This window comes from Natrix helvetica (assembly GCF_964273705.1).
Source record: "Natrix helvetica genome assembly, chromosome: 2".
In the NCBI taxonomy this organism is placed as follows: Eukaryota; Metazoa; Chordata; class Lepidosauria; order Squamata; family Natricidae; genus Natrix; species Natrix helvetica.
In genome coordinates, this window is record NC_138552.1 from 280,449,716 (window position 1) to 280,468,197 (window position 18,482).

At 41.8% G+C, this 18,482-nt stretch overlaps 1 protein-coding gene across 2 annotated transcripts in view; it reads left to right on the plus strand.

Annotated features, from left to right (window-relative positions):
• Positions 1-17,927, plus strand: part of LOC309386146 (sphingosine-1-phosphate transporter SPNS2-like) — a 149,198-nt gene extending 131,271 nt beyond the window's left edge. Inside the window, exons 12-14 of one of the 2 annotated variants that reach the window (XR_014174354.1) lie at positions 13,165-13,213; positions 15,476-16,829; positions 16,893-17,927. Coding sequence is in view for 1 of the 2 variants with exons in the window: in XM_081941211.1 (XP_081797337.1) it covers positions 13,165-13,207 (43 nt within the window). In the remaining variant the exon portion in view is untranslated. Of the gene's footprint in view, positions 1-13,164; positions 13,214-15,475; positions 16,872-16,892 lie in introns of those variants that run through there. The other variant, XM_081941211.1, reaches the window with a different exon arrangement.
• The last annotated feature ends 555 nt before the right edge of the window (positions 17,928-18,482 follow it).

The window sequence follows — 18,482 nt, forward strand, 5'->3', positions numbered from 1 at the left end:
TCTAAAGCAGTGTTTCTCAAACTTGGCGACTTTAAGTCCTGTGGACTTCAACTCCCAGAATCCCCCAGCCAGCATAGCTGGCTGGGGAATTCTGGGAGTTGAAGTCCACAGGACTTAAAGTCGCCAAGTTTGAGAAACACTGATCTAAAGGGTCGTTTGATAATGGCTTAAATTTGGGAATCCAGCCCAGTGGTGTAATTCAGACAGTTGGCATCTGTCTTGTGGGATGTTTCTACCATCAAAGTTTGGCCTGCATAGAGGGTTTCTAAGCAATATTCCTGGAAGCATTGGTTATGGGAAGCAGAAGTGACGCACGGGTACCCCTCTCTGTCCCAAAGAAGCTCAAATATCAGACTAAATTATACAGCTAAATAACATCACTGGCCAAACTCTCTGGTTTGTTTTGTGTGACCAATCTACATTTGATTCCAAACTCGGAAGGTTGCTGTTTTTGCACACACTCAGCTGCAGGGGTGGGCTTCCAAAATTTCAGCAACAGGTTCTCTCCCCGGTGGCTGGGTGGGCGTGACCATGGTGGGAGTGGCCTAGTTGGCCTCCTGCATCATGGCAGAGGGGCCGTTTTTGCTTTCCCCAGGCTCTGGAGGCTTTCCTCGAGCCTCTGGGAGGATGTAAACTGCCTCCCCCAGGCTCCGGAGGCCCTCCAGAGGATGGAAACAGGCCTGTTTCCAGCCTTCTGGAATTTCCGGGAGGCCCATTTCCCCCCCTCCCCAAGTCTCTGTGTGGGCCCTGCACTTACCTCGCATCCAAACAGGCTGCATGGAGACTCAGGGGAGGGGTGGGCGGGGCCAGCCAGGGATGGGATTTGGAGGTTCTCCGAACCGACCATGATAATGTTAGCTATGGGTTCTCCTGAACCCGGGCGAACCTGTAGCAACCCACCCCTGCTCAGCTGCCTTCTGAACATAAGAAGTTCTTCGCACCAAATCAGACTATTTAGGGACTAGCAAACCACCTTCAAGGCTTCCGGCAGAGAAACATCGTTCCTATTTTATGCAATTTCATATTTGAACAGCAAATACCTGGAACCAAATGAAGATTATCTATATGTAAATTGCATGCATATATGTATGCAAGCATGTATTCATCCTATTTATCATATTTTTCGGAGTATAAGACGCACCTTTTTTCCTCAAAAAAAGAGGCTGAAAATCTGGGTGCGTCTTATACATCGAATACACCATTTTTTGCCTCCCAAAACCCCGCCCCTTCACCAAAATGGCCGTGCATAGCTTTTAGGAGGCTTTCAGAGAGCTCCTGGGGGCTGGGGAGGGCAGAAATGAGCAAAAAACGGGCCAGTTTCCCCCACCCCCACCCCCAGTTTTCAGGAGCATTCTATAAGCCTCCATAAGGCTATACATGCAATTGTTTTGACAAAAAACAGGCCAGTTTTTGTGAAAAATGGGCTGTTTTTTGCTCATTTTTGCCCCCCCCCCGAGCACTCTGCAAGCCCCCCCCCCCCCCCCCCCAAGGCTATTCATGCCTCTTTTTTTTGGAAAACCACTTTTGGGAGGTTTGCAGAGTGCAAAAAATTTTTTTTCCTTTTGGAAAGCTCTTTAACTGATGAGAATTACATTGATCAAGTGCTGTGCCAGCAGAAACACCTACCTATCTACTGTATTTCTCTATATATATTTCTCTCTCTCTATCTCTCTACCTACCAACCTACCTACTCTCTCTCTCCCTACCTATCTACTGTATTTCTCTCTCTCTCTATTTCTCTCTCTCTATCCCTCTACCTACCTACCTACCTACATACATACATACATACACACACTCTCTGTCTCTTTCCCTTTATTTACCTACCTACCTAACTACTCTCTCTCCCTACCTATTTACTGTATTTCTCTCTCTTTCTCTCCCTGTCTATCCCTCTATCTACCTACCTACTTTTTTTTTAATTTGCCTCTTCAAAACCTTGGTGCGTCTTATACTCTGAAAAATATGGTATGTGTCACCCATCTCACAGAGAAGCGTGACTCTGGGCAATTTTGCTACTAATCTATAGAACTGCAGTAGCACAGGATCTGGGGCAGAGACAATGGAAATATTTATCAGCAAAACAGCTAGTTGGGTGATCTTCGGATTTTTTCTAGGTGAAGAGAGAGAGAGAGAGATGAGAACAGAGGAAGTTGCTTAATATTGAATTAAATCTAGCTCAGTACTGCTACTGGAAGTTTGCACAACATCCTCAATTTAGAGTGAGCCAGCCCATCACTTTAAAGCAGGGGTGTCCAAACTTGGGAACTTTAAGACTTGTGGACTTCAACTCCCAGAATGCTGGCTGGGGAATTCTGGGAGTTGAAATCCACAAGTCTTAAAGTTCCCAAGTTTGGGCATCCTTCTTTAAACCATAATCTCATGTATGGGCAAATAGCAATAGACTTATAGGCATGTACTGCCTCATACTGCTATACAGCACTCTCTGGGCAGTTTATAATGTCACCATATTGCCCCCAACAATTTGGGTTCTCATTTACCAACTTCAGAAGCATGGAAGGGTGAGTCAATCTTCAGCCCCATCAGGATCAAACTCCAGGATGTGGGCAGAGCTTGCCTGCAATCCCATGTTCTAATCACTGCACCATCAGGGCAAAGCGTGTTACGTTAACACAACAATTGCATTTTGTTAACCTGTAGCTTTTTCGTACCTTAGTATGTTGTGCTAACTTAAGCATTAGCGGGTCCCATGTTTTACGTGATAGCCTTTCTCATACCTTCAAGGAGAAGACAAAATTTCATCTGGGGCCTTTGGCATGATAACCAGCCACTTCTGCAGCTGATGCTGTGGTCCTTGGACTGATGTTCCATGGCTAATGTCTTCTGATGTAACAATTTGCAAACGACAGTGGTGCCTTGGGGAATCATTCCAAGAATGCCTATAAATTAGAAGTGAAATGCTGCCTCCTTTCCAGGCACAAAAAGACCGTTTGGGAATGTGCATTTTCCATTAATTAAGATCTTTCTTGGCTGAAGGTTCTGCTGAGGTTTCTTGTGGTTTTACAACAGTAGATCTGTTACTTCTTTAACCCCTTCGTTTCTCTCATGGTCTCTCCATAAATCTGATCCATCTCCTAGTTCAGGATTAGATAATCTGGGAGGGAGGTTGGATTACAACTGAACTCTGTGACCCTTTGAAGGGTTATAGAAGGCCATCCAGATATGCAATGTCACTAAAAGGGACACGTTGGAGTCACAGGATTTGCTAAGAAATAAATCTGGGCATGGATTTTTTTTAAATATACACTGACTGACCTAAACCAGCAGAGAATGAGAAGACCTATTATTTATAAATCTGGGATTGTTGAGATTAAATAATACCTAGTAATAGCTCTTTGCTACCCTCTAATCATATTTAAAATCAGCTGTTGATAAATGCTAAAACGCCTGGGTGTCCTTCCAGACATACTTTTAGCTAGATTATACAGAGATCATATATTTAGCCCTGGATGACACCAAGACAATCTTTATTTTATTGGTGTGTCATAAAACATATCTTTTTAAAGATAGGTGACATTTTCGCCCATAAAACAAAACAAAACCAAAAACAGGACATTCCCTATTAAGGTGAGCCCAGTAGCTGGTCTGCAGACGGAATACACTGATGATGTTAACCAATTTGGGTAATGAAACAACCAAGCTCAGAGAGCACCAAGGATCCTTGAATATGCTATTGCAGGAAGGGTTGTCCTCCAGGCACAGAACCACCTGGACCGGTTGCCAAGACTGTTTAAAGACAGCAACTAGGTTTTTCGCTTAATCCATATTGGGATGAGTGACCCAGGATGAGAAGTACTGAAAGAATCACTGGAGACTGCAGTGCCTTCAGGAAGGTGAAGCAGATAGAAATACAGGTAGTTTTCCAGATGAAGGTCATGGCACGAGAGGAGAAAACAGGTTCCTGCAAGTCAACAACGGTCCATACAGATGGTATCAACAGGAAGGGCTTATGCCACAATAATAGTGGCATATCTTCACTAAAGGTTCCTGGAATAACAGACTAACAGAGTTGGAAGGAACCTTGGAGGTCTTCTACTCCAACTTCCTGCCCAGCAGGAGATCCTATATCATTTTAGACAAAAGTCTGTCCAATCTCTTCTTAAAAACCTCCAGTGCAGCATCCACAACTTCTGAAGGCAAGCTGTTCCACTGATTAATTGTTCTCTGGCAGGAAATTTATCTTTATTTCTTGGTTTCAAGGGCCTCACCAGACCCAACAGGAGGTCTTTTAACTAGGTTGAAAGTTGGAGGGTAGTGAAACCAGAACCAAACACAATCCGCAGGGCAGAGTAAACAATTTAAACACATTCAGGGTCTCCAGAACCAAGCACTTTAATATACCAGAGCGCTAAAGGAACTAGCCAGAGTGATCGCGGATCCACTCTTGGTAGGTTTTGAGAACTTCACATGAATGATTGGTTAGCAAATATTAATTCTCCTTCAAATAGAAGGAGGAGGTTTTAGAAAACTATAAGTCTGTTGGCCTCTAAAATAGCCCCCTGCTGTCAGTTTCCAATTGGAACTTCAGGAAAGTTTGATCTTGTGCTTCCAGCACCCAGATGCTTAATGATGGGTTGTTTAACTATCCTTTAAACTCCATTGCCTGAGGAGAACGGAACAGAATGTTGATTTTCCTTCTCTTTTTTAGTATGGTTTTTTAGTCCTCTTGTGATTCTCTGGGAGGAAAAAACAGAGCACAACTCAACTGCGGTCCTGAATTACTCCCTCTTAAAATTGTCGAAGCAAAACAGATTCGGTGTCCAAATTGAACATTAGGGAAATAAGTAAAATTGTAACAGAAGTTTGGTGACAATAGTGGGAACAAAGAGCCAAGACAAGAAGAAATAAACAAATTTGGGCGAATAGGGAAAGAAGACGAGGCTCCCAGGAAAATGATGGAGAAGGTTGGAAAAAAATCAACAGCAAAGAACAGAATAAGAGGAGGAAGAAATTATAAGGACTAGCAACAAATTGCATATAGATTACAGATGTATAAAATGATCTAATTTGGTTCATGTCTCTTCCTTAAATGCTCACTGGTGAATTTGTTCCACCTGACTTTTGAGCACATGAAATCTATTTAAATGTAATCATTTTTAACCTGTAAATGATAATATAGGTGGTCCTTGACATATGACCACAATTGGGACCAGAATTGCCACTGCTAAGTGTTTTATCTCAGGCGCTTGAGGCAAACATGAGGCTCTTTGCTTGTACAACCGTTTATTTCAGAACCTAACAGACGCGAGCACCAACAGTCGTTCTGACAGCTCTTTTATACCCCTAGCTGTCAGAGCCACAACCAATAGAATTCTTCAAAACTTGCCCGCCTTTAACTAAACTCCATTGGCCCAATCACTGGCTGATTGACAGGGAAGGCGGCCATCACAGTGATTGGGCCAATGGAGTTTAGTTAAAGGCGGGCAAGTACATACGTGACACTAAGCACGGCAGTTTTTACATGAATCACATCCAGTTTAATGACCTTTTTGCTATGACTGTTAAGTGAATCGCTGCAGTTGTTAAATGAATCATGTGTTCATTAAGCAAAACCAGCTTCCCGCATTGACTTTGCTTGTCCGAAGCCTACTGTGGAGGTGGCAAATAAGGATCACACGACCCCAGGATGCTACGACCAGTGTAAATACAGGCCAATCCCCAAGTGCTGAATTGGGATGGCCATGGGGATGCAGCAATGGTCGACTCGTAAGTCTTAGGACTGGTCATAAATCACTTTTCTCCATGCCATTATAATTTTGAATGGTTGCTCAATGAACGGTTGTAAGTCAAAGACTACCTCCATATTTACAAGGTAGTCCAAGGGCTACTATTTTTTTTCAGAAACTGTATTGAACTGTGATTATCATTCTTGAGAAGTGGAACTAGTGATGAGTAATGAGTCCATAGAAAGAATATGCCTTTTTTTCCCGAAAAACCATTCATACACCATGTTTAATTAGGTTATTTCCACAGCATCCTGTGCTCGGTTAATCTTAATGTTGGCTAGGTCTTTTTGTTGTTGTCATAAGTGAGCATGGCTTAGCCCAAAAACCCAATAACTGGGTTAAGCATATAGGGTGAAAACAACCATATTGTATCTTGGCCGGCCCCTTGCGGGAACTATTGCTGCTGTATTTCAAGAATTGAAAAACACAATTAATGAAAGAAGCAACTACCATTTAAAAGAAGGGAGGGAGAGAGAGAGAGAGAGAAAGAAAAAGAAAGAAAGAAAGAAAGAAGAAAGAAAGAAAGAAAGAAGAAAGAGAGAGAGAGAAAGAAAGAAAGAAAGAAGAAAAAGAAAGAAGGAAGGAAAGAAAGAAAGAAAGAAAGAAAGAAAGAAAGAAAGAAAGAAAGAAAGAAAGAAAGATGCAAAGCAGAGCTTTGGGGGTGATGAGCATTTTCCCCATCATTCAATTGTAGACAGGGATATCCACTCTGGATTTACTTCTTGATTGATTGGAACATACCTCAATCAAGGAATTGTCAAACAAGCTGACAGTAAACAGTTCAGCTAAAGAACCTACAAGACTAGTCCCACCAACATTGACAGGGCAGGCCATTAGTATATATACTGTAAAATGAAAGCAAACCACATGCCTTACTAGCACTGATGATGTTACCTAGTTACCTAGCTCCGAGAGCACCAAGGACCCCTACTAAGAACCCTTCTACAACCTGTGAAGCCTTCTAAAACTGAAGTTTTGTTTCCAAGACTGGACTTTTATCACTAATCTTGGAGAAGCAGAGCTTGGTTTTTGTAAAGTCCAGTCTCCCCATAGGATGGTATCCTAAGTTCAGGGAAATTCCAGTTCTCAAATTGTTTCAGTTGTTCCCATTCTCTTTCCTTTTTTTTCTGTGTTCATTTTAATTTTCCATTTGTTTGCTTGCTTGTAATAAAGGGACGCTGTGGCTCAGTGGCTAAGACACTGAGCTTGTTGATCAGAAAGGTCTGCAGTTCTGGTGGTCCGAATCCCAAGCACCGCGTAACTGAGTGAGCTCCCGTTACTTCTCCCAGCTTCTGCCAACCTAGTAGTTCGAAAGCATGTAAAAATGCAAGTAGAAAAATAGGAATCACCTTTGGTGGGAAGGTAACAGCATTTCGTGCGTCTTTGGCGTTTAGTCATGCCGGCCATATGACCACGGAGATGTCTTCAGACAGTGCTGGGTCTTCGGCTTAGAAACAGAGATGAGCACTGCCCCCTAGAGTCGGGAACGACTAGCACATATGTGCGAGGGGAACCTTTACTTTTACCTTTAAACATACGACCTGTATAGAAAAACCTGTGTGCAGGATTCTTTTGGCAATTTTATTACACTGTAGCATTTAAGAAATTAAGACTCATGGGGCAGGGGGGCAAAAGAAAAGGATAATGGGACCATGGTATTATTAAAATAGATTATAATGTTCGGATGAAACCAGTTTACCGGCGGAAGAAGTATGTGTGTAAATGCAAACACAGCCTGCGGGTTCTTGAGTGAACCTTGCATGGTGTTGAATTAGATCCTGTTCTTCATTCCATTAAATAATACTTAATGACTCATTTTGGAGCGTTAGGCTAGGTTAAAATAACAGCTGCGATAAATCCTTCATTATAAAAGCACACAATAATTGTGGAATAAGATTTAGTCACTTGCGGTGGGGAAAAATTCTGAGAATTTCTGCAGGTAGCGACAGTACGCGGAGAGAATGCAGAGAGGCTTTAAAAACGTGAATAGGCTTTAGTAAAAAACAAAGGAAAAGAAAAGGAGCCGTTCCAGATTTCAAGGGTTTATTTTTCCTCCTGCTGCTCAAATAAAAGAGATTTGGAGCTAGTTCCTGGTCAGGGAGGAAGCAGCAAAAAGCCTAACGGTTCTTCTACCTTGAGAAGAACAAAAGCGTTTGCAAATCTCCCGGAACCAGTTTGGGAGTTCTGTGATTCCAGGTTACATACCAGGGGTGGGCTTCAAAATTTTTAGCAAGGGGTTCTCTGCTCGGTTGCTGGGTGGGCATGGTCATGGTGGGCGTGGCCTAGTTGGCCTTCTGCACCACAGCAGTGGGGGAGGGGTGTTCTTGCCTCCTTGGGCTCCAAAGGGTTTCATCGCGCCTCCGGGAGGGCGAAAACAGCCTCCCCAGGCTCTGGAGGCCAGAAATGGGCCCATTTCCCGCCTTCCCAGACTTCCAGTAGGTCTGTTTTTCGCCCTTCCTGAGCCTCCACGCACACCGTGCGCTTACCTGCATCCAAAATGCGCCATGTGAGGACTCCTGGGAGGGGCAGGGTGGGGTGGGTGGGGCCAGCCAAGAGTGGGATTTGGCGGTTCTCCAAACTGCACAGAATGTTAGCTAGAAGTTCTCCTGAAACCTTGCGAACCCCCAGCAGCCCACCCCTGATACCCGCCCTCAAACCGATTCTTGTAGACGCTCTGCAGTACTTCTCCTGTACCTAATTGCCAAATTAACCATAGGGGTTTCCCACTACTCTGAGGGAGATAGCAAATAGCAATTGACTTGTAACTCCTAAAAATGGCTTAATGCTTTAAAACATAAAGAACATCTTTCCATCAAAAGATCTTAGCAAAGTCACAGGAAGTCCCATCTGGTCATATATCAGACGCATCCACTAGAAATCGTTTCTTCTCAGTTTCTTCTCCAAAATTGTTCAGTTCAATCCCTGGCCAACAAAAGTTACTCGTGCCTGTTCTACAGAGATGGAGAAGTTTGAGGCAAAGACCGGTCTGCTTTTCAACAAGATTTGGCTTTTGGGAAAGATGGTTGGAAGATTTGCATCTAAATCAAAACTGCATCCAATTTTGGTCTGCATCCAGTTTTGATTGCCACAATGTAAAAAAGATGTGGAGACTCTAGAAGAGTGCAGAGAAGAGCAACAAAGATGATTAGGGGACTGGAGGCTAAAACATATGAGGAACGATTGCAGGAACTGGGTATGTCTAGTTTGATGAAAAAAAGGACTAAGGGAGACATGATAGCAGTGTTCCAATATCTCAGGGGTTCCCACAAAGAAAAGGGAGTTAAGCTATTCTCCAAAGCACCTGAGGGTAGAACAAGAAGCAATGGGTGGAAACTAATCAAGGAGAGAAGCAACTTAGAACTGAGGAGAAACTTCCTGACAGTTAGAACAATTAATCAGTGGAACAGCTTGCCTCCAGAAGTGGTAAATGCTCCAACACTGGAAGTTTTTAAGAAGAAATTAGATAACCATCTGTCTGAAATGGTGTAGAATTTCATGCCTAAGTGGGGTTGGACTAGAAGGCCTCCAAGGTCCCTTCCAACTCTGTTATTCTATATTTAAGTATTTGTTAATTACTCAACAGTTTAGAACTGGAGGGTCAGTGGTAGCTTGATATTCAACTACTTTGAAATTCATCAAATTTGGTAGTCAACTTATTTTGTCTCATGAAACTTTTGTGCCAGTACTCATCGTTTGTTTGGTACTCAAATCACAAGCTAGAACTTGTCAGTCTTGGCTGCCTTGTGACTCACTACTTTATTCCTTATGGGAAAAAATTGTTTGGTACTCATCGTTTTTGGTACGCATCGCGCCTCCCAGAACCAATTCAGTACCGAGGTACCACATTACTTTCTAAAGGCTACAGTGTTGACTTGATCCAAGAAGCTTGAGACATCTAGAGGTATTGAAGTGTCATAACAACAGAGATCTGTCTGGAATTGTCATTCCTAGACTGAATAAGATTCAGAAGATTCTGAAATACGCAGCAAACATTATGACTTCCAAGGTCTACTATGGATGCTTATTATTAGTTCTATAGAAGATGAAACATGCATAATTTGATCTCATCCATCCCAGATTGGAGAAGGAAGGGAAAGAAAATCAGAAGCCCTGGAGAACCATCCTGGATTAGCACTTTTCCCATTTGAAAAAAAAAAAAGGGGGATCATTTGAAATCTGGCACGATTATAAAATGTTTGACAGTTTTGTGATTTTCTGAAAGAACATTAAAATCTTGACAGATTTTGGCACCATTGTAAAAGATGTCAAAACGTAAAATTGTAAGGTTTGCTCGTCTCACATGATTTTGGATAGTTTGGGTAAATACTATTTTTTTTTTTTGAAAGGATTGCAAACATCATCTTGCAATCAGCCTCTTGAATTATCTGGCATCTCTGGGGCTCTTCTAAATTTAACTGAAAAATTTAATGCAATCGCCACCATTCTGCTGTTCTCCAACTCTATTATAGCAGCGGTCCCCAATCTTTCTGGTGTGGGGGGAAAGGGGGATGTCAGCATGAGCGTAGCTCTATTTGCACACGTGTGAGTGCCTATCACTTGTACAAATGGAGCTTTGTCTGCGAGTGCAAGTGCCCACTGCCAGGTAAGTGGAACTGCACTCATACACCTGCCCACCGTTTCCACGGACTGGTTCCAAATGGAACCAGGGCTGGTAGTGGGTTGGTAGTGGGCTGCGTCCCAGGGGTTGGGGACCCCTGTATTACAGGACAATTCCCATCCTCTCCGACAAGCATATTTATTGGCCATGGTGGGAGTTGCCATTCAACACATCTGGAGAATTCCGGTATAGAAAAGGAATATGTGGCTTTTATAGGCCTCATTTTCTTCAGGTTAATCCTCAAGGCTTGTGGTCTTTCAGCTGCCTAGAACGAGTACTGGCTTAAGAGTCTTCCTGTGTGACTTAAAGAAAAATAATACTCGGTATTTGTGTAATCCAGATGCGTTACTCTTCTCAATTTTTTTGGCTTTTAGTTTTCAACCATTTGTTTGAAATCCTTTCTCTTTCTGTCACTGAGTCAGACTTACAGCTTGGCCTTTTCTTTTGCTCAGTAGTTTTTGCCGTCTGCTTTTACTGCATCTGCTTTAAATATCTCCTTTGTTGTGTTGCTGTTTTTAATCTTACCCGTCACGCCGTGTTGTTTTTTGTTTCATCCTTGTTGTGGATGTATTTAGAAAGTGGCATGCTATTTTGGAAAAGAAAGAAGGCAAAATGACAAGCTATTGTCCTACGTTCTGTGTTCTAAGATCAGATACTGGGAATTGAAGGCTTTTAATTTGATTGAGGGGGGTGTTAAAAAATTAAAATTGAGACTCGGTAAGACAGTGTGAGAAAATATGCTTTTGACAGCAGAGAGTCTTGATATATAAATTATGGTAGTCATTCTAACAGCAGCTATCGGTGTGCATTACACCATTATACCAAACAGAAATCTATTCCTGACAAAAGAAAAATACTTTGTGGAAATCGTGTGGGACTTTTAACTTTTAAGAGCTTTGCTAATTGCCTGATTGTATCTTTTTAAAAACTGTAATACCTGATCTCCACTGAGATTGAGGAGTTGGGGGATGCAGAGCAATTTGTAAACTAAAGCTTATAAAATCCAATTTCTGGATTTTACTTTGCCATACTTTTCTATTAAGAAAAAGATATTAGGGAAAATCTGTAGAAAAATGCATACAGTCATGAAAAGTGTATTGTACAGGAGAAGAACGTATTTGAAGTACAGTGTATGAACAAAAGTGTGGGTATGGAGAAATGTGTAGCCAAATATTTACAAACTTTGGTGGGCATCTGAAATCCCCAGATTTAATGAACTGAATCTGAGAGATTTGCAAAAAAATAAGAAAATGAAATTTACAGATTATTTATTTATTTAAGTACCTATGATAAAACAACTCAGGAAAGCTTACAACCAATATGTAGTTTTGGACTATAATATAATCCCACCCAGTGTGGCCAGAGCAATGGGCATTAGAGATAGTGCTCTGTTTACAGCCATTCATCAGCAACCATTCAAAGTTACAGCGGCATTGAAAAAAGTGACTTACAGCCAGCCCTAGCACTTACAACCACCTCCCCATCCCGGTGATCACATGATCAATATTGGGACATTTGGCAAGCAGCCTATATTTACAACAGTGGCAGTGTCCTGAGGCCGTGTGATCACCACTTGCAACCATCCCAGCTGGCTTCTAGCAAGCAGAGACAAAGGGGGAAGCAAAGTTTGCTGAATAGCCAGTGTTTTGATTAATGACTGCAGCAAAAATGGTTATGAAATTAAGCATGACTCATTTAACAATCTCCTCACTTAGTAACGGATGTTGTGGTCCCAATTGCCAATTTGGCAACTCCAAGGCCCAGTTTTGTCTAGTCATTAAGGCTAAAAAGTGAAAGATCGTGAGTTCAAGTCCCATCTGGGTCAGTGAAAGCCAGCTGGGTGACTTTGAGCCAGTCACTTACTCTCAGCCCAGCTCACCTTAACATAGGGATACAATCAAGATCAAGTGAGGTACTAATACCACTCCCTAAAGCCTTAGTGAGACCACATCTAGAGTACGGCATCCAGTTTTGGTCACCACACTATAAAAAAAGATGTTGAGACTCTAGAAAAAGTGCAGAGAAGAGCAGCCAGGATGATTAGGGGACTGGAGGCTAAAACATATGAAGAACAGTTGCAGGAACTGGGCATGGGTAGTCTAGTGAAGAGAAGAACCAGGGGAGACATGATAGCAGTGTTCCAATATTTGAAGGGCTGCCACAGAGAGGAAGGGGTCAAGCTACTTTCCAAGGCACCTCAAGATCAGGCAGGGAATAATGGATGGAAATTGATCAAGGAAATATTCAATCTAGAAATAAGTTTCTGACAGTGAGAACAATCAACCAATGGAACAGCTTGCCATCAAAGGAAAGAGTGCAGAGAAGAGCAACAAAGATGATTAGGGGACTGTTTTAGTCTCCAGTCCCCTAATCATCTTTGTTGCTCTTCTCTGCACTCTTTCTAGAGTCTTTTCTACCTCGTGGTGACCAGAACTGAATGCAGTATTCCAAGTGTGGCCTTACCAAGGCATTATAAAGTGGTATTAACACTTCACGTGATCTTGATTCTATCCCTCTGTTGATGCAGCCTAGAACTGTGTTGGCTTTTTTGGCAGCTCCTGCACACTGCTGGCTCATATTTAAATGGTTGTCCACTAAGGACTCCAAGATCCCTTTCACAGTTACTACTGTTGAGCAAGGTACCACCTATACTGTACCTGTGCATTATAGGTGGTACCTTGCTCAACAGTAGTAACTGTGAAAGGGATCTTGGAGTCCTAGTGGACATATGATTGTATGCTTGTGTATGCATGTTGTGAAAAAAAAGCTTGAAACATGACAATTCCATTTCTTTTTCCCCAGGGTAAACCAACTTATGATGCCTCCAACCTCAGTTAAAGTTTAAGACGCGGTAAGTAACAAAGGCAATATGTAAAAGCATCCTAAGAATTCTAGGAATTTCCATGGCCTGCTTGGAAGTCTAGTTGATCCTGTTTTGGGTTTTTCCCCCCCTCCCCCAAAAAGGCAATTTTATGATGACAGGTTACTTGCAATAAGATAGCTGCATTCAGATGAACAGTTAATAGCCTGTTGAAATAAAATGACAATTTTGACCGCAGATGAAATCTCATCGCTTGACCTGCTAAATAACATCAGGAAGTCTTCATAAACTACAATATAGCTTTCAAGTTAATCCAGACTGGTTAGCCAAGGTTTGGATATAAAATCAATTTTAAACCATGGGTTGATGCCCTGGTTAGGGTCCATTTTCTCCCCTAAACAATTTTTAAAATATACATCAGGAAAAACTGAATTACAGACAGTTTTTACATGCAAGTTGGCCAGTTTGTTCAACATGCATCACTTTGATTAGCCCATTTTGTGGATTCAGCAATTTGGGAATGATAAATTAACCTGAACATAATGAAAATAAAGAACAGTGTCACTGAACTACACGTCTGAATGCATCTGCTAAGCTTTTACTTGACCCGATTGAACATATTGTGTGAACAGTGACAGCGTTAATTTATGGCAAAGCTAAATTAAGTTTGGCTATGAATTAAAAGGTATACACACTTTTCTTTGAAATACAAGTAGTCCTTGTTTAGTGACTATGTTTTTAGAGAGTTTTCTCAGTTACAATGGCGATGAAAAAGTAACTTTGCCTCTGGTCCTCAAATTTACAACCTTTGAGGTCTGTACAGCAAAGGAAATCCTAAGTAAGATCATAAAATTTTTAGTGTTTCTCTTAGTAACCACTTTGGTTAATGATCAAATTGCTGGTCACAGAATGAGGATTACTTGTAATTTAACTTCTAGAGTGTGAGTTACGTGTGTATATTCCCCCAAATATAGTCGGTGTTTACTTGGCTTATGGATGTTCTTGGTTTTTTTACTGTATACTTTGACATTTGTGGACTACCCAGAGTCTTATGAGATTGTGGCAGAGTATAAATGTGATAATAGATAGATGATAGATGATGAGAGGGGGGGAAGGGGGGGAGGATAGATAATAATAGATAAAAGATAGATAGAAAAGAGAGAGAAATGTGATAGATGATGATGATAGATGGATGGATGGATGGATGGATGGATGGATGGATGGATAGATAGATAGATAGATAGATAGATAGATGATAGATAGATAGATAGATAGATAGATAGATAGATGAAATAGATAGAGAGATAATTGATAATAGAGATGATAGAGACATGTTAGATAATCGATAATCGATAATATTTAGTGGATAATAATAGATAAAAGAGAGATAGAAAAGAGAGAGAAATATGATGGATGATAGATAGATAGATGATAGATAGATAGATAGATAGATAGATAGATAGATAGATAGATAGATGAAATAGAGAGATGATAGATAATAGATAATAGAGATGATAGAGTCATGTTAGATAATCAATAATTGATAATACTTAGTAGATAATAATAGATAAAAGAGAGATAGAAAAGAGAGAGAAATATGATGGATGGATAGATAGATAGATGATAGATAGATGATAGATAGATAGATAGATAGATAGATAGATAGATAGATAGATAGATAGATAATAGATAGATAGATGATAGATGGATGGATGGATGGATGGATGGATGGATGGATGGATGGATGGATGATAGATAGAGATAGATAAGGACAGAGACAATCTCTGAGATAGATATATAAAAAGTTAATGATAGGGATACATAGATAGATGGTAGATTATAGAGATAGATAAATGAGAGAGAGAGAGGGGGGGGGAGGGAGGGAGGGAGGGAGGGAGGGAGGGAGGGAGGGAGGGAGAGAGAGAGAGAGAGAGAGAGAGAGAGAGAGAGAGAGAGAGAGAGAGAGAGAGAGAGAATACAGTAGTCAACATCTTCCCTCTGTAGTAAAGAGCCACATTGTACTCTTTTAATAGGAAAACCCAAGATGCAGCATTGGGTTTGTGCTTTAAATGTCCAGTTATTCACCAAGTCTGAGGGGACACTTTCAACAGAAACCTGAATATATTTTTCCAGCCAGTCCAGCAATTTGCAGCCTGTTGGATTCTGGCCACGGCCACTTTAATGGTCCAAGCCAGTACAAAAGAATGGGCTATAGATCTGACTGTCTCTCTGTGAAAGCATCTGTATCCTTCTCCCCACATTAACAGTTCTTCTTTGTTTCCTTCCTCGCAGCTGACATCTCGGGCAATGAAGGCAATCTTTCGTAGCTGCCACTAAACCACAAAATGAGCACCTGTGGAAGACACCCCCCCTCATCCCTCCCCCTTACTCATGCTTGGAGCCAGAGAAAAACCAGACTCTCGGACACAATGGATTGGTGGCGTTTCAGCAAAATGAAGGTGTCTGCTGGGCACACAAGATGCCTTGTAGTCTGCAGAGGCATGGATGACAACTTGCTCCTAAATCTGGAAGGGTGCTGATTCTTTCATCGTCCCATCTCCAAAAAGAGACATCTGGGGAACTGTCTATACTTCAATTCCAGCCAAGGAGGACACCCACTTCTGCTAACGGAGCAAGCAACTAACACTACTTAACACTCTTGCTTTGGTCAGCAATCCTGTCTTCAGGTAAAGACATTACACCAGCCTCCCCAAAAAGCAGTGCTTTTTCCTTCTGGTTACAGCTCTCCAGATACGTTTTCTGCTCTTTAATAAAGGAGTAGGATACCATTGTTTCCCTGCAAGACACCAAAAAGATTGGATTAGTTGGATAGGTTTTGGTTTTTTTTCCTTTTGCTTTACCTAAGAGTGTCATTTGCACTAGCAGTTTACTGCTGGAGCTACCTCAGACCTATCAATTGTTGTTGTTGTTGTTTTGGTCCAGCATGACTGGAGATTTCTAATTTTCCAAGGGGAATGTCAGATATTTTCCCCCCAGTCTCTTGAGAAATAGAGAGACATGACAGCAAGCATTTACTATCAACAGTTCTGCCAATGATTCTCCAGGCCAAAAAAGAAAATGACTCAACTGACCATTTCCAGTGGCAATATCCTCCCCCCTCTCTTTTTTAAAAGAGAGAATGGTTGTTTTTTCTGTTTACAAGCTAGAGCGGAGAACGGCCCCAAAATTCCATCCTGAATTTTGCATAGACATTGAAGTGAGGTGGTGATAGGCAGTTCACCCTTTTGGCTTTGAGAAAGGACCCATGGCTGCGAAGCCCCCTTAATCTCAACCAGTCCTCTGTTTATCTCATCTCTGCTCCCCCAGATCTCCAGGAAACTGACAGCCTTCCAGATGTCAAAAAAGTAGAGACGGAGTAGAAATTGGTTCCATCTGAAATGGCTCTTGGCTACAAGTTATTTTCAAACAGCAGATTTTAATAGATTTTCCTCTCATACACGTGCCATGCACGCATACAGAGTTTTCATTAACTCATCTTCAGCATGGATAGTTCACTGAGGAATTGTTTCCTTTCCTTCCCCTGTAGCGTTATCCAGATTTGCATGGCAGCATCATTCAATTCAGTTGCTCTCATTCCGAAGCTAAAATGTTGCAGGATCAGTGTCTGGAATCCTTCAGCTCAGGGGTCTCCAACCTTGGCAACTTCAAGCCTGGAGGATTTCAACTCCCAGAATTCTGGAAGTTGAAGTCCTCCAGGCTTAAAGTTGCCAAGGTTGGAGACCCCCGCTCCAGCTCCTAAACTTCACCGGCCCTGACATGATCTCCCAAAATTGTTCCCGGCCCTCTTTTTAGGATCCAATTTAGCATGTAGCTTCGTTCCAAATCATTGTAGTAGAGGGGATCTAAGCGGCCCCTAAAGCAAGCAGACTAACCGAGCGCTGGATCCAACAATGCCAGCGAGAGACCCCACAGCCAAGGAAGAGAGTCAACTCTTCAGCACATCAACTCCAATAGATATGGCCAGTCCTTCTGAAACTCCAAGATTGCTCGCCGGAATCCAATTTTAGCAGAAAAGAGCATTTTGTTTTGGTCCTCTGCTGGCCCAAATGGCAGGTGCCACCTCGAAGGAACCCCAAAATGGTAAAACTAGGGCAAAATATTTGACCTGGGATGCTAAACCAGGCTTTGATCAAATGAAAACCAGTGACGGGGCTTGGAGGTTATACCAAAGTAGAAGAAAAAGATCTTCCTTGAGGAGACATCCATAAATAATGAAAAGGGCCTCGGTTTTTTATTGTCTATGAATCTCAGTCATGAATGGAAGTCATCCAAGTCCTCGGCCCAGCTCTCCTCCTCAAATGAGACTAATTCGTTTTCAAAGATCCCAGCAAGATGGGAAGTGACTCCACTTTCAACTCCCCCTTTCCCTTTTCCAGCCAGGCCTGACTTGGAGGAATTGGCATTTTTGTTCTCAGTCTTTTCACAAAAAGAGACGTTTTAATGATCACTTTGACAAGTGGAAAGCACGGAAGCGTGATACTAATGTTTTTCTTGTTATACAAGGCAGGACTCAAATTGTTTTTTCTGATTTTCTTTCAGAAGCAAAATCGAACAAATGGGTATTTTATTTTTTAAAGGACCGTGAAATTGATTATGGATCTCAGAGTATAAAAATAAAGCAGTCAAAATATATATATATAAATGAATATATACATAGATATATATATATATATGTATACGCATACATAATGTAAATTAAGAAATAAAACATATTTAAACAGTGGGTGCTGGCGTTTTCGTTTTTCCTGTAATTGCTGCTGTTCTGCCCTCTGCACTGTGTAAATTTACACTATGAGGATGAGCCCAATAGTTGACATTTGTTTTGAAATACAACTACCATAGTCTCTATGGGAGCTTCTGCCAAGATAAGAGCAGAGGAGGGTTGCCAAATTGTGTGTGTGTGTGTTTAAGAAGGACTTTCCTTCTATTGGTTTTCCACAACCTGAGAAGTTGGCCAGCAGTTTCTACAAAATATGGACCTGAATGGCAGTTGGGAAACTAGAATCCACATCAAAGAGTTGCCAATTCTGAGGAAACCTATTACTGTATAAAGGTAAAGGTTCCCCTCAGACGTGCATGCTAGTCGTTCCAGACTCTAGGGGGCAGTGCTCATCTCTGTTTCAAAGCCGAAGAGCCAGCACTGTCTGAAGGAGGGAACATACAATTGTATAAGCCAGGGGTTGGCAAACTTAAACACTCAAAGAGCCATTTGGACCTGTTTCCCACAGAAAACACCGGGAGCCACAAAGGTCCTAACCGGAAGCCCCCTGTTCAATTC